This window comes from Lithobates pipiens, unplaced genomic scaffold (assembly GCF_037356315.1).
Source record: "Lithobates pipiens isolate NorthernLeopardFrog02 unplaced genomic scaffold, aLitPip1_a1.2 Scaffold_3, whole genome shotgun sequence".
NCBI lineage: Eukaryota > Metazoa > Chordata > Amphibia > Anura > Ranidae > Lithobates > Lithobates pipiens.
In genome coordinates, this window is record NW_027507790.1 from 104,343,739 (window position 1) to 104,370,197 (window position 26,459).

Sequence of the window (26,459 nt, forward strand, 5' to 3'; positions counted from 1 at the left end):
GTTTGCAGATCGCACTGCGATATGCGAACTGATCTGGGGGTGTCATTAACATTTCACTGACACTCCCAGCAGTTCGCATAGGGCAGTGTGAACTGCCGCCGGGAGGCATGCAATGCGGGAACCCGCCGCGGATTCGTGGCATTCCCACATCGCTCCAGTGTGAACCCAGCCTAATAAGCGATCATTTTTCTGATCGCTGTATTAGTGTCACAGGTGAGGCTAGTTAGGCAGGTAGGTATTTAGGTTCACCGCAGCTTTTTATAGCGCCAGGGACCCCCATATACTACCGCATAAAGCCCCCTGATTGCCCCCTAGTTAACCCTTTCACCAGTGATCACCATATAACTGTTACAGGTGACGCTGGTTGGTTAGTTATTTTTTTATAGTTTCAGGGCATCCGCCATTTATTACCTAATAAAGGTTTAACCCCCTGATCACCCGGCGGGTGTCATTTGTGACTGTAATAACTGTTAGGGCAGTTAGGGTTAGCCCCCTTTAGTTCTAAGGTACCCCCCTAACCCCCCCAATAAAGGTTTAACCCCGTGATCACCCCCCGTCGCCAGTGTCACTAAGGCTGGGTTCACATTGCAGTGGTTTATGAGAACGGATGTGATTCGCACCGCACTGCAGTGCAAATCACATCCGATCTCTGTGCGATTCGAGTTCAGCCATACAGATAGTGTAAAGTGTAATCAATGTAAAGTGTTTGGTGCAGTTTAATTTGGGTACTCACACTACACAGACACACTCCACGGATACACTATAATATACTGCAATATAATGCGCCAAACGTACAGTGATGCTCAGAACTATATGGCATTAAACTGACAGTAATGCACACAAAACTATATGGCGTTAAACTGGCAGTAACACACACAGAAGTAATAGGCATTAACTGGCAGTAATGCAAAAAACTAGATGGCATTAAGCTGGCAGTAATGCACACAGAACTATATGGCATTAAACTTTCAGTAACACACTCAAAACGATATGGCGTTAAACTGGCAGTAACGCACACAGCACTATATGGTGTTAAACTGTCAGTAACGCACACAAAACTATATGGCGTTTAACTGCCAGTAACGCACACAGAACTATATGGCATTAAACTGGCAGTGTAAATAAGGGGCAGCTGCCAACATCAGGGTGTTCCCACACCAAAACAACAAGCTACTATTTATGGGTTTGAATGTGGTGCTTACCAATCTCTAATCTGACAATACATATAAATATAACTATACAAATGGTCCTCTGAAGGTACTATGAGAAAAGTAGCTCCACAGGAATAAAAAAGAGTCTGGGGCTTGATATCTCATAGATATTGGAGACATCAATCAAATAGTAACAGCCTCCACTAATCAATGAACAATACTCTTCCTCCCCTTCAATCACACAGTTGTGAGGAAGCAAGGAGAAAGCCGACAATACACTCTCTTACAGACCTCAAACTCACTGTCAGTAGACTCTCTATATAGCTAAATTGTCTCAATAGTGCTCAATAAAAAAAAAAAAACCTCAATAATCAATAGAACCTCAGTGATCAGTATAAATAGACTCTCATAATAAAGAAAGTGTTCTTATAAAAATATATTAATCCTCAATAATAATCATGCAACTAAAAATGTATAAAGCTAAATAACAAATAATTACGAAAAAAAAAACCTCCATTAATTAAAAAATATATATACCTACATGTATATCTACACCCACATGTGCAAAAAAACAAAGTGCACAATTAGCAATAGCTGACTAAATTTTAACGTTCTTAAATTGATATAATGTAAACAAATATGAATTAGTGCAAATGACAATTAAATAGCGTGCAAATCAGCAAAAATGTGCAAATAAGCAAAAAGATGTGCACGCTGCATAAAGTGCAATTATGCAGGAAAACCAATAAATATAAATATAAATCATTCCAAACAGCTAAAACAAAAGTTTGTGCAAAAAAAAAAAAATACACAGTGCAATTCAAATCATGCAATTTCAATTGCGATTATATTTTCCAATGTTATTCATAATTCCACAAATAGCTTCCGTGCTCTTGTGTGAACCGATCTGCAAAAAAACGATCTAGAAATGTTCAGGCTTTCCATTATTTTGCACAGGTGATTTGATCAATTTTTTTAAAGAGAAATAGTGGTGGGACTTTATAGAACCATGACTATACAGTACACAAGTCTCCATCCCTAATTAATTGGTAAGAAAGGGAAAAGGGGGGGGGGGGGCAATGGGACTTTATATGAAATGAAACACTTGGGCAGATTGAATCAATCAATATGATCAGAATAATTTATTATAAACACAAAAGAGTGTAGTTAATAGAAAACATTAATAGTAAATTAATATGCACTTGGCAGAATTATTAGGCATAATAAATACATGACACAATAAAATTCATAATATAGTAGCATTGTTACAGATGATTGGTAATGAACAGGTAGTACACTCACAAGTGTATAAAAATAGTAACCAATATAAAATTGATTGATGATTCAAACAAATCAAACCCATAGTAGACACATGGTTAATGTGGCATAACTTCCAACAGGAAAAGCTTGATGCGTAGTTTGTTTCCACTCATCAGGAGCAGCTATATATAAATTGGGGTACCTATGGTAGATAACTAATGTCTTAGCAACTCTTACCTATGGGTAGAGAATACATTTCCAATATAATGGGAACGATGATATTGATTGAAGGCACTGAGAGGTGAGGTGACATCCATGATAGACAGACGGGCCAATATGTGAAGTGGGAACCACAGGTGAGTGGGGGTAACCCTTCCAGAGCTGGGGTATTAAGGGTGAACCCTAGGGGACTACTAAAACACTACTCTACTATTTGTTTTATACAATTGTGAGTGTACTGCAGGTTCATTACCAATCACATGTAACGATGCTACTATGTTATGAATTTTATTGTGTCATGTATTTATCATGCCTAATAATTCTGCCAATTGTATATCGATTTACTATTAATGTTATCAATTGCACTACACTTTTTTGTGTTTATAATAAATGATTCTGATCCTATTGTTTGATTCAATCTACCCAAGTGTTTTGTTTCATATAAAGTCCCATTCCCCCCCCCCTTTTCCCCCCTTTTTCCCATTCTTACCAGGTGATTTGATCAGTTTCACTGCCTTAGTAATTACCCCATCTGTTTCATCTGAGGGAAATCCTGAAAACATGACCTGTAGGGGCGCCTTGAGGGCTGAAGTTGAGAAATACTGGTCTAAATTACAGATCTGGAACAAGTGTGTAGAAAAGCAAAGTCAGATTTATGCGAGAACTCCTGATTTGCATACTTGTTTTAACATTTGCAGATTGAGATGTTAGCAATGGCAATAAGGCATGAGCCTAGGTTCAGTTCACTGGACATACTTGGGTTCAGTTTGCAGGATGTTTACCGAACAGCTCACAAGTTCTATCACAGAAGTTAATAGGAACTGAAACTTTAAAACCAAGTCTGACAATTTTCAAGAATAATGGCAAAATGGTTGGTAGCACAGTGGCTAGGCACTAGGGTTGTTGGTTTGAATCACAGATTACGGCACAATGTGTGGATGTACATGTTCTCCCTGTGCCTATGTGAGTTTCCTCCCACACTCCAAAGATGTGCTGGTAGGTTAATTGGCTTCTGTCTAAATAGGTCCTAGTAAGTGTATACACTATATTACCAAAAGTACTGAGATAACTGCCTTTACATGCACATGAACTTTAATGGCATCCCAGTTCCCAGTCTTAGTCCTTAGGATTCAATATTAAGTGTGTCTACCCTTTTCAGCTATAACAGCTTCAAGTCTTCTAGGAAGGCTGCACACAAGGTTTAGGAGTGTGTCTATGGGAATGTTTGACCATTCTTCCAGAAGCACATTTTTGAGGTCAGCACTGATATGGACGAGAAGGCCTGGCTCGCAGGAGGACTTTGTGCAGGCCAGTCAAGTTCCTGATCCCCAAACTTGCTTATCCATGTCTTTATGGACCTTGCTTTGTGCACTAGTCCAAACCAATTGGTGGGGGGATTATGGTATGGGGTTGTTTTTCAGGGGTTGGGCTTGGCCCCGTAGTTGTGAAGGGAATTCTTAAGTCATCAGCAAACAAGAAATTTGCTGATGAATTGAATTTTATTCTATTTAGGCCTAGCTGGTGGTTCCCCATCCTTTTGAGCTCCTTTTTTTTTCTTTCTAGCAACTATGTGCCTGTCCAGGCATATATGCAACTGTACCTAATGTTGTTACTACCAATGTTGCTTCTGCCAACTTTAATAGTGGGTACCAATTAATATTATACCATGTTATGTATTTTTTATATCTATTATTTTGTGTGTTTCACTGATGTTGTATCGTAAATGCACAATGTGCACAATGTGACTTGTGTGTTGTCATGGTTATCTCATTTGCCCTCCCTCTGGTGGATGCTGTCTGGTTACTGTCGGGTCGAGCTCAATCTTCTAGTACTATGCGGCTGCCCAGCGCCACACTCTGCAATCCTTTGCGGAGTGTTGCCGCATGTTGGACCAGACAGGGCGATGTTCCTCTGCCGGGTCCTTGTTCGCTTCTGCTGCTCCCCTCTCTTCCGCCAAGCGTAGGATTAATTTGACACTGGCGCTTGACACTGTGCAGTTTGCGAGGAGCGGCCGGTCTACATGATGTCACATCGGCTACACCGATTGGTTGACTACAGGTGAGGCGTGTGTATTTAAGGACTCTTTTCAGCGTCCTTTCAATTGACTATATGCAACAGCTGTTTATACCCGATCGGTGGCTCCTAACAAGGGTTCCACCTTACATGGTGATATTAAGGTATAGCGCGATAGCCCTTCTCTTTCTTACTACTGTTCTACCAGGATTCTTATTACACCTTACTAATCTGAGTCCCTTTTTTCCTTGTCCTTGTATCCACTAGGTTTATGAATTGCTTACATATCTCAGGATTATCAGCACTCAAGTTATTCTTCAAAACCCTCTATTAAAGCTTTGGGAATTTATCCCCCTGCTGGAGGCTTTGTTGTCTACCCAGGAATCTTTTTAATGCTGTATTAGCTTCTAGGGACTGCTTCTAGTACCCGAACAGTCCCTTTGATACATATCAGCTACCTCAATGTGCGATTCTTCCTGGTGAGTGGCAACATTTAGATTATATACCCCCTTCTGCAGTTCAATATCTAGCTCCTTTTGATAACTATCAAGCAATCATAGTTACCTTTTCCTTTTCTAGACACTCAGTGTTATCCGGATCACCAATTACCCTCTGTTTATTTGTCCAATTTTACTCTGTTGCAGTTAACACTGCCTCTACTGTTTGTGTAATATTGCTAAGTCTACGTAAGTATACTTATCCACATTATGGTCCATATGTGCGGACAATATAGTTAATCTTTTATATTTTTATATATATTAGAGGCTACAATTCTTGAGCTATTCATTATAATTAGGTCCCAGTTCATTCATTTATTTCTTTCTATTTTTCTTTTCTTTTCTTATCCTCCCCTAATCTTTACCCCTCCTCTTCCACCCCTCACTCCCTCCCCTCGTCCCTCCCCCTCCCGGTTCCTTTTCATCCCTCTCCTTATTTAATTTATGTTATTTTATGGATGTTTCCTTCTTTTTTCTCATCGCTTTCTTCTTCTTTCGTTCCCCCCTCCTTTTCCAATCATTGTTGCTATACCTTTTCTATATGTTGAATTCAGTATGTAAAAAACTCACCAAATAATATGTGTCTATAATAAATTTTAACTATTCTAGTTATCATGTTACATACGCCCCCATAGTTTACAGATTTTTGGTGCCTTACCCTTCTTATGTGACCGATCAGCCTCCTTCCGTGAGGGTATTTCAAAAGCCCAGTGCCACATCAATATTTAATATTGTTTGGCGAAGCCAGAACTCTGTGGGCCGTTCGCACCATATTTGTGTGGCACTCACGGCCCACAATGCAATGCGCTATTGCAGTGCATTACTGGCTCATGATTGGCCAAGCATGCACTGTGACCCCACATGCTTGGCCAATCACAGCGCCGGCAGCGAGGAGAGCCAAAATTGGCCACAGGCATGATGTATGTGGAAAATTATAGCTCAGGGGGGTTAAGTACATGCCCCACACTATATAAGGCCGCCAGCGCGGTGGCCTTATGTAGTGTGTTGCAGCGGTCAGTGAAAGAGCAGGGTAGGTGGGGACAGTGTCTTTGTTGCTTACTTGCTTGGAAATCTAGTGCTGTTGCAGTGGGTGTTGTGTTCCTCCAGTACAGTATACACCTGAAGCTACCCTTTATTGCTGGTGTTCTGTTTCTGTAATACAGGCATCTGCAGCAGTTAAAGTGGGTGTTGTGTGCCTCCAGCACAGTATACACCCAAAGCTACCCTTTATTACTGGTGTACTGTTTCTGTAATACAGGCATCTGCAGAAGTTAGAGTGGGTGTACTGTGCCTCCTGCACAGTTTAAACCTGAAGCTACCCTTTATTACTGGTGTTCTGTAATACAGGCATCTACAGTGCAGAAGTTAGAGTGAGTGTTGTGTGCCTCCTGCACAGTATACACCTGAAGATACCCCTTATTGCTGGTGTTCTGTTTCTGTAATACAGGCATCTGCAGCATTTACAGTGGGTGTTATGTGCCTCCTGCACAGTATACACCTGAAGCTACCCCTTATTGCTGGTGTTGTTCTGTTTCTGTAACACAGGCAGGCAGCTGCAGTAATTACAGTCGGTGTACTGTGTCATCTGCTCAGTGTGCACCTAAAGCTACCCAATTGCTGGTTTTCCCATCTCTCTGCAGACTATTACTATGTCTGGAAGGCCAACAAGGAGAGGCAGACAGGCATGAGCCAATAAAAGAGGGCAAGCAGGCTCTGTGTCTAGAGACTTCAGTGCTGGTCGTGGACGCGGTGCATTGTCATCAGCACATGGCCATGGGACACGCTTATCCTTATTTTCGGCAGCTGGACGTGTTGAGCCGCATCATGCCGAAGACTTGGTAGAGTGGATGACCAAGCCCGCCTCATCCTCCTCATCCTCTCTCACCCAGGCTCAGGGTACTAGCTAAGCAGCTGCCAACGCGTCCTCTTCCCTCGTCTCAATGTCATCAGTCACTCCTTCCCTAGACCCACCATGTCCTCCCCTGAACTGTTTGAGACCAGTGTTGGGTACATGTTCCAGCAGGATACCCAGCGTTTTGAAGGCTCTGATGATGATACCCACCTAGAGGAAGGCAGTAGCGTGAGCACAGAGAGAGGGGATGGTCAAGAAGGAGAGCAATCTGGCAGTCATGTTCCATCAGCTGCAGTATACTGCCAGGTTTACTCCAGTGATGAAGAGGGAGGGGATGATGAGGTCACAGACTCCATGTGGGTGCCTGATAGGAGAGAGGAGGAGGAGGCACATCTCCAACGAGGCAGGATGCCCTCCGGGGGCCAGCTTAGGGGCAGCACACCGACTGAATCACACTGCAGAGCTCCGCCTGTGCAGGTCGCTGCCTCTGCGCGTTATTCCAAAAGTTCTTTGGTGTGGACCTTTTTTAAGACAAGTGCATCAGATCACACCGCTGCTATTTGCAACATATGTCTCAAGCGTATCTCGCGGGGCCAAAACATCAGCCGCTTGGGCACCACATGCTTGACCAGACATATGTTGACCTGCCATGCAGCTCATTGGCAAGTGTACCTTAAAGACCCACACCAAAGAACAAAGGTAAACCTCTCCTTGCTCCTCATCAGCTGGGATCTCCAACTCCACTAGACCTCCACTCTGCTAGCAGTACACCGATGTCCGATTGTAGTAGGCAAATTTCCCTACCTCAGCTGCTGGACCGTCAAAATAAGTTCACACCCCAGCCATCCCCATGCCCAGCGGTTGAATGCTAGCTTGGCTAAATTGCTAGCACTTTAACTGATTCCTTTTCAGTTGGTAGACTCGGCCCCCTTCCGTGAGTTTGTGCAATGTGCGGTTCCTCAGTGGCACGTTCCCAAACGCCACTTTTTCTCATGGAAGGCGATTATGGCTCTCTACCGGCAAGTGAAAGGCAATGTCCATGCTTCGCTGGACAGGGCGGTCAGCGGTAAGGGGCATATTACTGCTGACTCATGGTCCAGCAGGCATGAACAGGGATGTTACCTATTTTTCACGGCCCATTGGGTCACTCTTCTGGCAGCTGGGAAGGATGCAGGACAAGGTGCAGTAGTGTTGGAGGTTGTTCCACCACCACGCCTCCAAAATGCTACTACTGGTTGTGACACACCTCTCTCCTCCACTTCCTCCTCTTCTTCTTCCTCCATGGCCTCTTCCAGTGCTTTGTCCTCGGAACCAGTGATGCTTCGTAGGCGTTCAAGGGGCTACGCAAGTATGCAGGCAAAACAATGCCATGCCGTGCTTGCGCTGGTTTGTTTGGGGGACAGGAGCCACACTGGGGCAGATATTTTGTCAGCTCTGCAGGGGCAGGCCGAGAGGTGGTTAACGACACGCCAGCTTAACCACTTTGCGTCGGGTGGATGTCCTGGGACGTCCTTGACTTTCCGGGGGTATATCTGAATGATGCCTGTAGCTACAGACATCATTCAGATATTGGCCTTTTCAGCGGGCGATTCCCTGCACCATAAGAATGATCATATCGGCTGTTCCGCCACTTGTTCGTTCTTACGGGCGGTGGGAGGGGACATCCCCCCTCCCGCCGCCCTCTGGTGCTTTTACCGACTCACCAATTCCAACGGATTTTAGGCTTCCCAGCCTAGAGGTGAGATGTGGGGTCTTATTGACCCCACATCTCACTGTAGATAGGTCCGATCATGCCATATTTCTATTACAAGGGATGTTAACATTCCTTTAATAGGAATAAAAGTAATCAAATGTATTTTTTATTTTTTGAAAGTGTCAAACTAAAGTAAAATTAACAAAAAAATGTTTTTTTAAAGCGCCCCTGTCCCCGTAAGCTCATACGCAGAAGCGAACACATACCTATATGAAAACGGTGTTCAAACCACACATGTGAGGTATCGCTGCGAACGTTCTAGCCCTAGACCTCCTCTGTAACGCAAAACATGTAACCAGTAAAAAATGTTAAAGGGTCGCCTATGGGGATTTTTAAATACCAAAGTTTGGCGCCATTCCAAGAGTGTGTGCAATTTTGAACAGTGACATGTTGGATATCTATTTACTTGGCGTATCTTCATCTTTCACATTATGCAAAAAAATTGTGCTAACTTTACTGTTTTTGTTTTTTTAAAGCTTGAAACTGTTTTTTTTTCTGAAAAAAATGTGTTCCAAAAATTGCTGCGCAAATACTGTGTGAGATAAAAAGTTGCAACAACTGCCATTGTATTCTCTAGGGTCTTTGCTAAAAAAACATATATAATGTTTGGGGTTCTATGTAATTTTCTAGCAAAAAAATTATGAATTTTACATGTAGGAGAGAAATGTCAGAATTGGCCCGGGTGTGAAGTGGTTAAGCCAGGAATGGTCGTTTGCGACAATGGCACCAACCTCCTCTCCGCCCTCTGACAAGGACAACTAACCCATGTGCCCTGTGTGGCTCATGTCCTTAACCCGGTGGTGCAGCGGTTCTTGGGAAGGTAACAGGCTCACAGGATGTCCTGAGGCAGACCAGGAAACTCTGTGTGCATTTCTGCCAATCATATAATGCTAGTGCTCGGCTGGCTGAGCTCCAAAAGGAGTTGAACCTGCCCAAGAACCACCTTATATGTGACATGCCCACCAAGTGGAACTCAACGTTGGCCATGCTTCAGCGGCTGCACATGCAGCAGAGGGCCATCAATGAGTACCTGTGAGACTATGGCACCAGGACAGGGTCAGGGAAGCTCGTTTTTTTTTTCACCGCACCAGTGGGGCATGATCAGGGGTGCATGCACTGTCCCGTCACCATTTGAGGAGGCCACAGGGATGGTGAGCAGTGACAGTGCATGCATCAGTGACACTGTACCTCTTGTCCACCGTTTGGAGCATACACTGCATGGAATAATGGACAGGGCACTTGAGGCAGAACAGAGGCAGGAAGAGGAGGACTTCCTTGCCTCTCAAGGCCCCCTTTATCTAGACAGCGTTCCTGCTGTCCCACCCATGACACAGGAAGAGGACGTGGAGGAAGAGGAGGCTTGTGTCAGCATGGAGGTGGAGCCTGGCACTCAGCATCAGCAGCAGCAGCAGCAGTCTTTTAGGGATGATTTACAGTCCCAAGAAACCCATGGACTTGTACGTGGCTGGGAGGAGGTGGCTGCGGATCATGTTGTCCTTAGTGACCTAGAGGACTCCGGACCGAATGCCTCAGCTAACCTACTCTGTGTGGCCTCCCTGATCCTGCAAAGCCTGCAGAAGGATCCTTGTATTCTTCGGATCAATGAGAGGGACCATTACTGGCTGGCCACTCTCCTTGATCCACGGTAAAAGGGTAAGGTTGCGGACCTTATCTTGCCGTCGCAGAAGGAGCAGAGGATGAGACATCTCCGGGAGGCCTTGCAGAAAGGTCTGTGCAATGCGTTCCCAGAGACTGGGAGGTTACAAACTCCTGGTCCTGGACAACGTGTTCCTGAGGCTTCGGTCAGTCACAGAAGGAGTGGTGGAGAAGGTGGCCGTCTGACCGATGCATTCAGACATTTTTTTTGTCCACAGCCCCAAGGTATGATCGGTTCCAGCAACCATCGCCAGCGTCTAATTTACATGGTGCAGGAATACTTAGGGGCAAGATCAGACTTGGACACCTTTCCCACCAAAAATCCTCTGGCTTACTGGGTCTTGAGGATGGATCACTGGCCAGAGCCTGCATCCAGCGTTCTTTCGGAACGCACCTTCAGTGCTGCTGGAGGCTTTGTAACTGATCACCGACTCGGTTGATCGACTGACCTTCATAAAGATGACTCAGTCTTGGATCACCATCACCTACCAAGCACCTGAAGCTGATGTAACCGAATAATTTCTTTTTAAACGATACATCCCTTCAAGACTGCCTATGCTGATGCATAGTTACATTGTCAGGTTGAAAAAAGACACAAGTCCATCCAGTTCAACCACAAAAAATAAAAAATAATAATATCATACAATCCCATATACCCAATTCTATACCCACAGTTGATCCAGAGGAAGGCAAAAAACCCGAGCAGAGCATGATCCAATTAACTAAAGCAGGGGAAAAAAATTCCTTCCTGATCCCCCGAGAGGCAATCGGATTTTCCCCGGATCAACTTTACCTATAAATGTTTGTACCCAGTTATATTATGTACACTTAGGAAATAATCCAGGCCCTTCTTAAAACAATCCACTGAGCTGGCCAGAACCACCTCTGCAGGGAATCTGTTCCACATTTTCACAGCTCTTAGTGTGAAGAAACCTTTCCGTATTTGGAGATGAAATCTCTTTTCCTCTAGACGTAAAGAGTGCCCCCTTGTCCTCTTTGTTGACTGTAAAGTGAATAACTCGACACCAAGTTTACTATATGGACCCCTTATATATTTGTACATGTTGATCATATCCCCCTTAATCTCCTCTTATCAAGAGTGAACAAATTCAGTTCCTGTAATCTTTCCTCATAGCTGAGTTCCTCCATGCCTCTTATCAGTTTGGTTGCCTTTCTCTGCCTTCTTTGACTGTCCTGTTATGTTGACTGACTATCCTCTTCCTCCTCAAGGATCCTGCTAATAGCTTGGAAAAACATTTTTGGTTCTGGGTGACGCCATCAGTGGCTAAGGCCCAATTTTTCAGCCCCTGTTTAACAGGGGCATATAATTACAATTCTTGATATAATATTTCACAGCAGGGCCCGTTCCTGCGCCCATCGAGAGTAACTGTGAGGACTTATAGTGTTGTGGCACCAGCACCACCACCACAACCACCAAAGGCCGAATTTTTCTACCACTATTCAACAATGGCATCTAATTACAATTCTTGATGTAATCAGAGCAGGGTGCTCCAGCGCCCACCAAGAGTCACTTTGAGGGCTTACAGTGTTGTGGCAACACCAACACCTTAGGCCCACATTTCTGCAGAGCATATAGGGCAGGCCCCTACTTTCAAACATCCAACTTACAAACGTCTCCTACTTGCAAACGGAAGGAGACAACAGGAAGTGAGATGAAAAAAGACAGATGGCCCAAAAAATTATACAGGGGTGATAACCCTTTCCTATATTTTCCAAAAAGCTTAAAAATAGATTTTTTGACTGGAGCTACACTTTAAAAATGTACCAGTTCAAAATTACAAACAGATTCTACTTAACACAACAAACTTACACAGTCCCTGTCTTGTTTGCACCGCCTATACTGCTGTTCTGAGTATATAGGGCCCGGGGGCCCCACGCCTTTCCTTTTTTTAATTTGGGTACGGGGTTCCCCTTAATATCCGTACAAGACCCAAAGGGGCTGGCAATGGGCAGGGGGGCTACCCATGCCATTTTTTTCTCAATGATTTTCATCCGTATTTCCGGAACCAGACATTACATTAAAACCGCAAGCAGTTTTAAATGACTTTTTTCCTGTTAAATATCATTTTGTGCAGGCACTGTTCTAAACACGGGAAACACGTGGCACTTCACAGGCATACTATAGACACCCCCCAGGCACGATATTTAAAGGAATATTTCACATTTTTTTTCACTTTAATCGTCATTAAAATCAGTGCTCCCGAAAAAATTGCCCTTTTTAAAAAAAATGTGGGCATTGATCCATGTCCCCTGGAGCAGGATCCGGGTCCCCAAACCCTTTTTAGCACAATATCTTACATATTAGCCATTAAAATTTGCATTTTTTATTTCGAATGTTCGAGTCCCATAGACTTCAATGGGGTTCTAAAGTTCGTACGAATTTTCGGTCCGTACAAAAGTTCTGGTGTGAACCAAACCGAGGGGTGTTCAGCTCATCCCTACTCCTGAAGAAGCGCAAGGTGCATAACATGTAGAGCCCAGGATATTATTATCATCAATATCTGTTACATAGCCTATGTTTGGAATTTAAACTTGACTGTGGAATGAGTGGCCCTTCAGCTCCAAGTTTTTTATGCGAATTTCCTATGGCTATGTACAGTATTAATTTTTCAACCTTGTTATACTGACTTTTTCTAATGTCAATATTTTTTAATATCATTTCTATGTTTAATAAACTTTTTATGTACTATCTACCCATGTGGTCATGCCTAAAAAGTCCAAGCCTTCTACCCCAATTCTTTAATTTCATGCTCCCAACTTTGTGGGAACAGTTTGGGGATGGCCCCTTCCTATTCCAACATGACTGTGCACTAGTGCACAAAGCAAGGTCCTGAAGACATGGATGAGTGAGTTTGGGGTGGAAGAACTTGACTGTTCTGCGCGTACTATCCCATGGACACACTCCTAAACTTTGTGAACAACCTTCCCAGAAGAGTTGAAACTGTTATAGCTGTAAAGGGTGGGCCAACTCAATTTTGAACCCTACGGACTAAGCCTGGTATGCCATTAAAGTTCATGTGCATGTAAAGGCAGGCGTACCGATACTTTTGATAATATAGTGTACTTTGCACTGTGCAAGTAAGCAACCAAATCCTCCTCTTCTCGGGTCCCTCTTTGGCGCTCCTGGCCCCATCCTCCAGTTGAGTGCCCCCACAGCAAGCTGCTTGCTATGGGGGCACCCGAGTTGAGCCGCAGCTCTGTGTGTCCATTCTAACACAGAGCCGTGGCCCAGATCCTCCCCCTCTCTCTCCTTATTGGCTCACTGACTTTGATTGACAGCAGCGGGAGCCAATGACGCTTTGCTGCTATCTCAGCCAATGAGGAGGGAGAGTCCCAGGCAGCTGAGTCTCTTGCGCAACATCGCTGGATTGAGATGGGCTCCGGTAAATATTAGGGGGCCTGAGGGGGGCTGCTGAACACAGAAGGCTTTTTATCTTAATGCATAGAATGCGTTAGGATAAAAAAAAAAACTTCTGCCTCTATAACCACTTTAATGCTAACTGTAGTGTATTTAATTTTCATTGCCCTGCAATACATACATACAGCATCTAACAGAAGTGAGTACACCCCACACATTTTTGTAAATATTTTATTCTATCTTTTCATGTGACAACACTGAAGAAATGACACTTTGCTACAATGTAAAGTAGTGAGTGTAAAGCTTGTATAACAGTGTAAATTTGCTGTCCCCTCAAAATAAATCAACACACAGACATTAATGTCTAAACCGTTGGCAACAAAAATGAGTAAACCCCTAAGTGACAATGTCCAAATTGGGTGCAATTAACCATTTTCCCTCTCGGTGTCATGTATAGTGTTACAAGGTCTCAGGTGTGTTGAATTTGGTGTTATCACTCTCATTCTCTCATACTGGTCAATGGAAGTTCAGCATGGCACCTCATGGCAAAAAACTCTCTGAGGATCTGAAAAAGAGAATTGTTGCCCCACATAAAGATGGCCTAGGCTATAAGAAGTTTACCAAGACCCTTGCTTTAGCTTTGCTTAACCACTTCAATACTGGGCACTTAAAGTGGAAGCAAACCCATGGATTTAAACAGTTTAAAAAAAGGCATGCCGGGAATGCTAACTGCACATTGGCTGTGCTCTCAGCCAAACTATCAAACCATTCAATGGCTGGTGTCATAACGAATCACATGTGCAGCACCATAGCAGTTGAAGATTAAACAGAGGCAAAGATGGCAGCTTCCTTGGCTGAAAACGATAGGGGAGTTTACTTCCACTTTAACCACTTACAGACCGGACCATTTTGCTGGTCAAAGACCAGACCACTTTTTGCGATTCGGCACTGCGTCGCTTTAACTGACAATTGCGCGGTCGTGCGACGTGGCTCCCAAACAAAATTGACGTCCTTTTTTTCCCACAAATAGAGCTTTCTTTTGGTGGTATTTGATCACAAAAACAAAAATAGAGCGACAGTTTTGAAAAAAATGCATTATTTTTTACTTTTTGTTATAATAAATATCCCCCAAAAATATATAAAAAAAAATGTTTTCCCTCAGTTTAGGCCGATACGTATTCTTCTACATATTTTTGGTAAAAAAATCGCAATAATCGATTATTGATTGGTTTGCGCAAAAGTTATAGCGTTTACAAAATAGGGATAGTTTTATAGCATTTTATTAATAATTTTTTATTATTTTTTTTTTTTACTAGTAATGGCGGCGCTCAGCGATTTTTATTGTGACTGCGACATTGTGGGGGACCCATCGGACATTTTTGACACATTTTTGGGACCATTGTCATTTATACAGTAATCACTGCTATATAAATGCAGTGATTCCTGTGTAAATGACACTGGCAGTGAAGGGGTTAACCAGTGGGTGGCAGTGTAGGGGTTAAGTGTTCCTAGGGGTGTGTTACTAACTGTGGGGGGGTTGGGCTTTCATTTAGTGAACACTGATCTCTGCTCCAATCACATGGAGCAGAGATCAGCGTCACTAGTTGCTAGGCAGAATGGAGAAATGCTGTTTACACCGCATTTCCTCCATTCAGCCGTCCCGTGAGACGATCGTGGGATGCCCGCGGCGATCGAGTCCGCGGGTCCCGCGACCGGACTCACGTGGTACGCCAATATGCCTGCCCGTGCCATTCTGTCTACGTACATCGTCGGGCGCTGGTCGGGAACCGGTTAAACACCTTCCTGCCCAGTAGGGATGAGCTTCGTGTTCGAGTCGAACGCATGTTCGACTCGAACATCGGTCGTTCGTGCGTTCGCCGAATTCCGAACGTTTGGGCCGTTCGCGGCAAAATTCGTGTGGCCCACAATGCACTGCGATGGCGCAATGCATTGCTGTCTCACGATTGGCCAAGCATGCACTGTGACCCCGCATGCTTGGCCAATCGCAGCGCCAGTAGCGGGAAGAGCAATGGTTGGCCACAGGCATCCTGCCTGTGGCCAATCATAGCTCAGACTGTGTAGTGCACGCCCCACACTATATAAAGCTGCCTTTCAGGCGGCCTCGTGTAGTGTTTGTTAGCATCTGAAGCAGTGGGTGTTCTGTGTACCTTCAACACAGTTACACACCAATCGTTTTTGGCTGATTTACTATTTTGCTCTTGTGTAGTGGTTACTGTCTGTGCCCTGACCGCAGTATACACCACTATATTCACCTCACCTATATAGCTAGTGATCTAGCTTTAATAATAGAGCTTGCAGTCAGTAGTGTTAGTGCGTGCTGTCTGCGTGCTCTGTACCCAGTACATACCACTATATACACCTACATAGCTGTTCTCTATTTGAGCCCGATTGTCATTTGCTGGAGTTATTGGAAGTTGTGTGTGCCTCCAGCACAGCACAGTATACATCTGTATATACCCCTTTAACTCTGCTGTTTTCTTGTTATTGTCTGCGTGCCCTGACCGCAGTATACACCGTGATATTCACCTCACCTATATAGCTAGTGATCCATCTTTAACAATAGAGCTTGCAGTCAGCAGTGTCACTCAGGAGATAGTGCGTGCTGTGTGCCTGCTCTGTACCCAGTACATACCGCTATTATCCACCTACATAGCTGTTCTCTATTTGGGCCCGATTGGCATCTGCTGGAGTTATTGGAAGTTGTGTGTGCTTCCAGCACAGCACAGTATACATCTGTATATACCCCTTTAACTCTGCTGTTTTCTGGTTATTGTCTGCGTGCCCTGACCGCAGTATACACCGTGATATTCACCTCACCTATATAGCTAGTGGTCCATCTTTAACAATAGAGCTTGCAGTCAGCAGTGTCACTCAGGAGATAGTGCGTGCTGTGTGCCTGCTCTGTACCCAGTACATACCGCTATTATCCACCTACATAGCTGTTCTCTATTTGGGCCCGATTGACATCTGCTGGAGTTATTGGAAGTTGTGTGTGCTTCCAGCACAGCACAGTATACATCTGTATATACCCCTTTAACTCTGCTGTTTTCTGGTTATTGTCTGCGTGCCCTGACCGCAGTAAACACCGTGATATTCACCTCACCTATATAGCTAGTGGTCCATCTTTAACAATAGAGCTTGCAGTCAGCAGTGTCACTCAGGAGATAGTGCGTGCTGTGTGCCTGCTCTGTACCCAGTACATACCGCTATTATCCACCTACATAGCTGTTCTCTATTTGGGCCCGATTGACATCTGCTGGAGTTATTGGAAGTTGTGTGTGCTTCCAGCACAGCACAGTATACATCTGTATATACCCTTTTAACTCTGCTGTTCTATAAAAAAGGCATCTGCAGGAGTTAGTGGGTGTTGTGTGCCTCCAGCACAATATAAACTACCCAACTACTGTTTTACCCAACTCCCTTCAAGCCATTACCATGTCTGGAAGGCCAGCAAGGAGAGGCAGACAGGCGCGAGCCGATAAAAGAGGGCAAGCAGGCTCTGTGTCTAGAGACAACAGTGCTGGTCGGGGACGCGGTGCATTGTCATCAGCACGTGGCCATGGGACATGCTTGTCCTTCTTTTCTGCAGCTGGACATGTTGAACCGCAACATGCCAACGACTTGGTAGAGTGGATGACCAAGCCCTCTTCATCCTCCTCATCCTCTCTCACCCAGTCTCAGGGTAGTAGAAAAGCAGCTGCTAACACATCGTCGTCCCTCCTCTCAATGTCATCATCAGTGACTCCTTCCCTAGACCCACCACGTCCTCCTGAGGAGTCTCCTGAACTCTTTGAGCACAGTGTTGGGTACATGCTCCAGGAGGATGCCCAGTGTTTGGTGGGCTCTGATGATGACACTCAGCTAGAGGAAGGCAGTAGCGTGAGCACAGAGAGAGGGGATGCTCAAGAAGGACAGCAATCTGGCAGTCATGTTCCACAAGCTGCAGCATACTGCCAGGTTTGCTACAGCGATGAAGAGGGAGGGGATGATGAGGGCACTGATTCCACGTGGGTGCCTGGAAGGAGGGAGGAGGAGGAGGAGGAGGCACATGTCCAACGAGGCAGGATGCCCTCCGGGGGCCAGCTTAGGGGCAGCACACCGACTGAATCACACCGCAGAGCTCCGCCTGCGCAGAGCGCTTCCTCTGCGCGTTATTCTAAAAGTTCTTTGGTGTGGGCCTTTTTTGAGACGAGTGCATCAGATCGCACCGCTGCTATTTGCAACATATGTCTCAAGCGTATCTCACGTGGCCAAAACATCAGCCGCTTGGGCACCACATGCTTGACCAGACATATGTTGACCTGCCATGCAGCTCGTTGGCAAGCATACCTCAAAGACCCACACCAAAGAACAAAGCGGACCTCTCCTTGCTCCTCATCAGCTGGCATCTCCAACCCCACTAGACCTTCAGTCCTCTCTGAAACCTGCTCTGAGAGGAATGAAGGTGTAGAATTAGGTGTGTCACAGCCAAGTGCTTCCGGGAACTCTGCTAGTGGTACATCCACGTCCGATTATAGCAGACAAATGTCCCTGCCCCAGCTGCTGGACCGGCGGAAGAAATTTACTCCCAGCCATCCACATGCCCAGCGGTTGAATGCTAGCTTGGCTAAATTGCTAGCACTTCAACTGCTGCCTTTTCAGTTGGTAGACTCGGCCCCCTTCCGTGAGTTTGTACAATGTGCGGTTCCTCAGTGGCAGGTCCCCAAACGCCACTTTTTCTCACGGAAGGCAATTCCGGCTCTCTACCGGCATGTGGAAGGCAATGTCCTTGCCTCGCTGGACAGGGCGGTCAGCGGTAAGGTGCATATTACCGCTGACTCATGGTCCAGCAGGCATGGACAGGGACGTTACCTGTCTTTCACGGCCCATTGGGTCACTCTTCTGGCTGCTGGGAAGGATGCAGGACAAGGTGCAGTAGTATTGGAGGTTGTTCCGCCACCACGCCTCCAAAATGCTACTATTGGTTGTGACACACCTCTCTCCTCCACCCCCTCCTCTTCTTCTTCCTCCATGGCCTCTTCCAGTGCTCTGTCCTCAGAACCAGCGGTGCTCCGTAGGCGTTGCAGGGGCTACGCAAGTACGCAGGCAAAACGATGACATGCCGTGCTTGCGCTGGTTTGTTTGGGGGACAGGAGCCACACTGGGGCGGATGTTTTGTCAGCTCTGCAGGGGCAGGCCGAGAGGTGGTTGACGCCACGCCAGCTTAAGCCAGGAATGGTGGTTTGCGACAATGGCACCAACCTCCTCTCCGCCCTCCGACAGGGACAACTGACCCATGTGCCCTGTGTAGCTCACGTCCTTAACCTGGTGGTGCAGCGGTTCTTGGGCAGGTACCCCGGCTTACAGGATGTCCTGAAACAGGCCAGGAGAGTCTGTGTGCATTTCCGCCGATCATTTAATGCCTGTGCTCGGCTGGCTGAGCTCCAAAAGGAGTTGAACCTGCCCAAGAACCGCCTTATATGTGACATGCCCACCAGATGGAACTCAACATTGGCCATGCTGCAGCGGCTGCACACGCAGCAGAGGGCCATCAATGAGTACCTGTGCGACTACGGCACCAGGACAGGGTCAGGAGAGCTTGGTTTTTTCTCACCACGCCAGTGGGGTATGATCAGGGATGCATGCACTGTCCTGTCACCGTTTGAGGAGGCCACAAGGATGGTGAGCAGTGACAGTGCATGCATCAGTGACACTATACCTCTTGTCCACCTCTTGGAGCATACGCTGCGTGGAATAATGGACAGGGCACTTGAGGCAGAACAGAGGCAGGAAGAGGAGGACTTCCTTGCCTCTCAAGGCCCCCTTTATCCAGACAGTGTTCCTGCTGTGCCACCCATCACACAGGAAGAGGGTGAGGAGGAGAAAGAGAAGGAGGAGGATGATTGTGTCAGCATGGAGGTGGAGGCTGGCACTCAGCATCAGCAGCAGCAGTCTTATAGGGATGATTTACAGTCCCAAGAAACACGTGGACTTGTACGTGGCTGGGAGGAGGTAGCTGCGGATCATGTTGTCCTTAGTGACCCAGAGGACTCCGGACCGAATGCCTCAGCTAACCTACGCTGCATGGCCTCCCTGATCCTGCAAAGCCTGCGGAAGGATCCTCGTATTCTTCGGATCAAGGAGAGGGACCATTACTGGCTGGCCACTCTCCTTGATCCACGGTACAAGGGTAAGGTTGCCGACCTTATCTTGCCATCGCAGAGGGAGCAGAGGATGAGACATCTCCGGGAGGCCTTGCAGAAAGCTCTGTGCAACGCGTTCCCAGAGACTGGGAGGTCACAAACTCCTGGTCCTGGACAACGTGTTGCTGAGGCATCAGTCAGAAGGAGCGGTGGAGAAGGTGGCCGTCTGACTGATGCTTTCAGACAATTTTTTAGTCCGCAGCCCCAAGGTATGATTGGTTCCAGCACCCATCGCCAGCGTCTAATTTACATGGTGCAGGAATACCTAGGGGCAAGGTCAGACTTGGACACCTTTCCCACTGAAAATCCTCTGGCTTACTGGGTCTTGAGGATGGATCACTGGCCAGAGCTTGCACAGTATGCAATTGAGCTACTGGCCTGTCCTGCATCCAGCGTTCTTTCGGAACGCACCTTCAGTGCTGCTGGTGGCTTCGTTACCGATCACAGGGTGCGCCTGTCCACCGAATCAGTTGATCGACTGACCTTCATCAAGATGAATCAGTCTTGGATCACCCACAGCTACCAAGCACCTGAAGCTGATGTAACCGAATAATTTTTTTTGAAATACCACATCCCTTCAAGACTGCCTATGCTGATGCTGAGTGACTGTCCTGTTATGTTGATTGTCTATCCTCTTCCTCCTCCGCTGATATGTTGGAAGAACATTTTTGGTTCTGGGTGATGCCAGCAGCCCAATTTTTCTGCCCCTGTTTAACAGGGGCGTTTAAGTACAATTTTTGATGCAATGCTTTGCAGCAGGGCTAATTCCTGCAATAAAACTAGAGTGTATGGCAGAGGTTGCAGTGTGATGGCACCAGTGCCTAAGGCCCAATTTTTCTGCCCCTGTTTAACAGGGGCGTTTAAGTACAATTTTTGATGCAATGCTTTGCAGCAGGGCTAATTCCTGCAATAAAACTAGAGTGTATGGCAGAGGTTGCAGTGTGATGGCACCAGTGCCTAAAGCCCAATTTTTCTGCCCCTGTTTAACAGGGGCGTTTAAGTAAAATTTTTGATGCAATGCTTTGCAGCAGGGCTAATTCCTGCAAAAAAACTAGAGTGTATGGCAGAGGTTGCAGTGTGATGGCACCAGTGCCTAAGGCCCAATTTTTCTGCCCCTGTTTAACAGGGGCGTTTAAGTAAAATTTTTGATGCAATGCTTTGCAGCAGGGCTAATTCCTGCAAAAAAACTAGAGTGTATGGCAGAGGTTGCAGTGTGATGGCACCAGTGCCTAAGACCCAATTTTTCTGCCCCTGTTTAACAGGGACATGTAATTACAATTCTTGATATAATATTTCACAGGAGGGCCCCTTCCTGTGCCCACCCAGAGTAACTGTGAGGACTTATAGTGTTGTGGCACCAGCACCACAACCACCAAAGGTCAATTTTTCTACCACTGTTCAACAATGGCATGTAATTACAATTCTTGATATAATCGTTCACAGCAGGGCGCTCCAGCGGCCACCAAGAGTCACTTTGAGGGCTTACAATGTTGTTGCAAAACCAACACTTTGTTCCGCCATTTCTGCAGAGCATATAGGGCAGGCCCCTACTTTCAAACATCCAATTTACAAACATCTCCTACTTGCAAACGGAAGGAGACAACAGCAAATGAGATGAAAAAAGATGGACGACAAAACAAATTATACAGGGGTGATAACCCTTCCCTATGTTTTCCAAAAAGCTTAAAGATATTTTTTTTGACTGGAGCTACACTTAAAAAATGTACCGGTTGAAAATGACAAACAGATTCAACTTAACACAACAAACCTACACAGTCCCTGTCTTGTTTGCACCGCCTGTATACTGCTGTTCTGAGTATATAGGGCCTGGGGGCCACACGCATTTCCTTTTTTTTAATATGGGTACAGGGTTCCCCTTAATGTGCGTACAAGACCCAAATAGGCTGGTAATGGGCAGGGAGGGCTACCCATGCCATTTTTCTGAATGATTTTCAACCATATTGCAGGAACCAGGTATAACATTAAAACCGCAAGCAGTTTTAAATGGTGTTATTTCCATTTAATGTCATTTTGTGCAGGGACTGTTCTAAACACGGGAAACACGTGGCACTTCACAGGCATACTATATAGACACCCCCCAGGCACCATATTTAAAGGAATATTTCACTTTTTTTTTTCACTTTAATCGTCATTAAAATCAGTGCTCCCGCCAAAACGGTAGTTTTTAAAACTTTTTTTTGCAGTGACCCATGTCCCCTGAGGCAGGAGGCAGATCGCCAAACCCTTTTTAGCATACTATCTTGCATATTAGCCGTTAAAATTAGCACTTTCCAATTCGAACGTTCGAGTCCCATAGACTTCAATGGGGTTCTAACGTTCGTGCCGAACGCGGGGGTCGTTCGCAAGTTCTGGTGCGAACCGAACCGGGGGGTGTTCGGCTCATCCCTACTGCCCAGACCAATTTTGAGCTTTCAGCGATGTCGCACTTTGAATGACAATTGCACAGTCATGCTACACTGTACCCAAATTAAAATTTTATCATTTTTTTCCCACAAATAGAGCTATCTTTTGGTGGTATTTGATCACCTCTACGGTTTTTATTTTTTGCTAAACAAATAAAAAAAGACCGAAAATTGTGAAAAAAAATATTTTTTTTTTGTTTCAGTTTCAAAACTTTGTAAATAAGTACGTTTTCTCCTTCACTGATGGGCACTGATGGGGCTGCACTAACGGGCACTGATAAGGCGGCACTGATGGGCACTGATGAGCTGTCACCAATGAAGTGGCACTGATGAGGTGGCATTGATGGGCACTGATATGTGGCACTGATAGGCGGCACTGATGGGCACTGATAGGTGGCACAGATGGGCATGGATGGGCACTGATTGTTGGCATGGATAGGCACTGATAGTTGGCATGGATGGACATTGATAGGTGGCATGTATGGGCACTGATAAGCGACATTGTATTGCATTGTTTTGTACTGATGGATGGCAATCAGTGTCAAACAATAATTCATGCCAATCAGTGATGCCCATTGTGGGCACTGATTGGCATCCATTGTGGGCACTGACTGGCATCCCTGGTGGTCTAGGGTGGCATACCTGGTGCTGGGCATCCCTGGTGGTCTGGTGGCATCCCTGGTGGTCCAGTGTGGGCATCCTCGGGGGGCTGTGCTGATAATTGATCAGCATAGACCCCCCCGTCAGAGGAGCAGCCGATCGGCTCTCCTCTACTCGCGTCTGACAGACACTAGTGAGGAAAAGCCGATCACCTGCTCTTCCTATTTACACTGTGATCAGCCGTGATTGGACACGGCTGATCACGTGGTAAAGAGTCTCCATCGGAGACTCTTTACCGAGATCGTAGTTGCGGAGTGTCAAAGATCGCCGCGATGCGTGCCCCCGGCTCAAAATCCTGAGGACATCCTATGACGTCCGGTCAGGATTTTGAAACTACTTTGCAGCCAGGAAGGAAGCCTCTTCTAAAAATGATGCACAAGATGTGCCAAACGTTTGTGGCGGCAACCAGGTGAGGAGTACAAAGACAAGTGTATCTTGCCTACAGTCAAACATAGTGGTGGGAGTGTCATGGTCTTGGACTGCATGAGGGCTGCCAGCACTGGGGAGCTACAGTTCATTGAGGGAACCATGAATCCCAACATGTACTGTGACATATTGAAGCAGAGTATGATCCTCTCCCTTCAGAGACTGGGCCACAGGGCAGTATTCCAACATGATAACAACCACAAACACCTCCAAGACGACCACTGCCTTGCTAAAGAAGCTGAGGGTAAAGATGATGGACTGGTCAAGCATGTCTCCAGACCTAAACCCTATTGAGCATCTGCTGGGCATCCTCATTCGGAAGGTGGAGGAGCTCAAGGTCTCTAACATTCACCAGACCTGTGATGTGGAAACCTGTGTAGCTCTGGTGAACTCCATGCCCAATAGGGCATGGGAGTGCTGGAACAGTTTGGGCCCAATTTGGACATTTTCACTTAGGGGTGTACTCACTTTTGTTGCCAGAGGTTAGACATTATTTTAAAGGGACAGCAAATTTACATTGTTCTATAATCTGTACACTTACTACTTTACATTGTAGCAAAGTGTAATTTCTTCAGTGTTGTCACATGAAAAGATAGAATAAAATATTTACAAAAATGTGAGGAGTGTACTCACTTTTGTGAGATAATGTTCCTTAGTTAGTTCCTTTTTTTATTTTTGCTATATGTTATGGCTCAACACGGTACAGTCCGAATGGGATATGAGAGTAAATCTCTCAAAGTCCCTCTTTGACAGTTGTCACAAGAGAAAATGCCCCTATCGGAAGATTTCCCCTCTGTTCTTGGTCTTCTCTTTCTACTGATAACTAAAAATGGTTAGTAAGACAAATAGAGACTGTGGATTTCCACAAGAGGTGGCACAGCAGTAAAACTCTGACAGGCTTTTTAACCTTTCAGTACACTTTAATAACTAGCTTAATTTTTACTAATTCGCACCACTGGTTGGAAACCCTGCCATTGTTTAAGCAACATGACAACGAGATAAAGACTGGGCCAGAAATGTCTGAGTGACTTCAATGACAGGAACTGCTGCCACCTACAGGCAGAGTTGGATTTTCATTCTCATAACCGATGATAGTAAAAAAAGTTGTATATGTATAACGTATATATCTATGTCTATATATATATATATATATATATATATATATATATATATATATATATATATATATAAAACAGACTTTATTTAAATATAATATTACATTTTGACTCACCAACTGTATCACATGGTTCATCTTTATGGACACAGAAATCCGTCCTAGATGGAGGGGGAACAAGCACACATTAATCATAATTAACACTGTCTGACAAGTAATAATTATGTGACCATTTGCACAGATTTATTATGCCTCAGTGAGTAAAAACAAGACCCTTTTACTGCAACCAAGACTACAGAAATAGTAAAGATTTGGATTTATAACAAGGTCTTGCTAGCTGCATGGCAGAAGTATGTTTGTCGCTGAAAATCAGAACTAGGGACTTCTTATAATTTCATACAATTGATCAGAACCTCTAACCTATATGTGTGTTTGTAAAAATGTGTGTGTTGGGATTTATAATATATTATTCATTCACAGTATATTATTACATAAAGTATATTATTGGCTTTGTAGTATAGGCATATATGAAGTGATCTCATTTCCCACCTTCTTATTCACATACAAGGGGCACTATATATTATGCTATATATGTATACCATAGCACTGTGATTTGAACATGTCAAAACAAAAAAGAAAGTATATATGTGCTAATCAAAGATGACTTGTAGCACAGTAGGTAGATAAAGGTCATTGCACTGACAATGCTCATAGCTGTATACAACCTACAGCAAAATACTACTTTAATTTACTTTGCATTCCACGTGTCATTCCAACTGACAGGGAAGCAAGTCACTTACATTCCAAACAACTTTACATGTCAATAATAGCACTAGGTTTCACAGATTATCTTTAGCTCAAACTACAGCTAAAGGATGTGAAATGATCTGCATACCACAATGCCCTACTTACATCACCAAAGTATAAAATTGCATATGACAAGATGGAGTTGTTAAGAGATGTTAGAGTTCTTTATTATTACAGATATCAAAAATATTGTATTAATTGCAATAGATATTCCTGGAACCTTATATTAGATAAGGATCTTTCTGTTACTTCCTGGAGAAATATATGAGAAAGATAAGCAGTGGAAGGTGAGGTAGCCTACTTTTGTGTAAGCAGCTTAAAGAAAAGAATGACTACAAAAATGCATGGAGATAAATTTGGTATTTTGTCTGTAATAATGAGAAACTATTATTTTTTTATTTGCAGGTTATTTCCCTAGTGGTACAATGGAGTCAATGGGCTTTGGTGGTCTGGTGCAGGATTACTACCCGATAATCTTCTTTATCCTCATTAGTCTAGACCAGTATGTGTATAGTGAGTCTCTGCCACTATATGTTTCAGGCATGCTCTGAATGTACACATGGAGAAAGTAGTGATGACTGTACCCAATCATGGCTCAATGCTCATAAACCCACCCCCCTCTATAAAAGGATCCTTCCCACAGCAGCCATTTGCAGTGTGATATTGGAGTGGAGATAGATAGAACAGGGCTCTGTTCATTGCTACTAGCAAGTTAGTGTTCTATTGTGATTCTATTGTGAGTTTAAAGTGTCAGTTTAGTGTCAATATAGTGATAGGGCAGTGTGAGTTTAGTGCGACTGTTCATTTTTACGTTATTGTCAGTTTAGTGTTTCAGGACAGGTTTACTGCAGTATATTGAGGTGTGTTAGTGCAGGTTTACTGTAGTATATTGATGTGCATTAGAGCACATGTACTGTGATATATTGAGGTGTGTTAGTGCGTGTTTACTGCAGTATTTTGACATGCGTTAGTGCACTTTTACTGCAGTATATTGAACTGCATTAGTGCACATGTACTGCAGTATATTGAGGTGCGTTAGTGCACTT

General features: G+C 44.8%; 1 protein-coding gene across 1 annotated transcript in view; it reads right to left on the bottom strand.

Moving 5' to 3' along the window:
- ADAMTS19 (ADAM metallopeptidase with thrombospondin type 1 motif 19) overlaps window positions 1-26,459 on the bottom strand; it is a 354,949-nt gene that overhangs the window by 211,911 nt on the left and 116,579 nt on the right. The window contains exon 8 of the mRNA XM_077463285.1: window positions 24,724-24,767. Within this exon, the coding sequence (XP_077319411.1) occupies window positions 24,724-24,767 (44 nt within the window). The remainder of the gene's footprint in view (window positions 1-24,723; window positions 24,768-26,459) is intronic.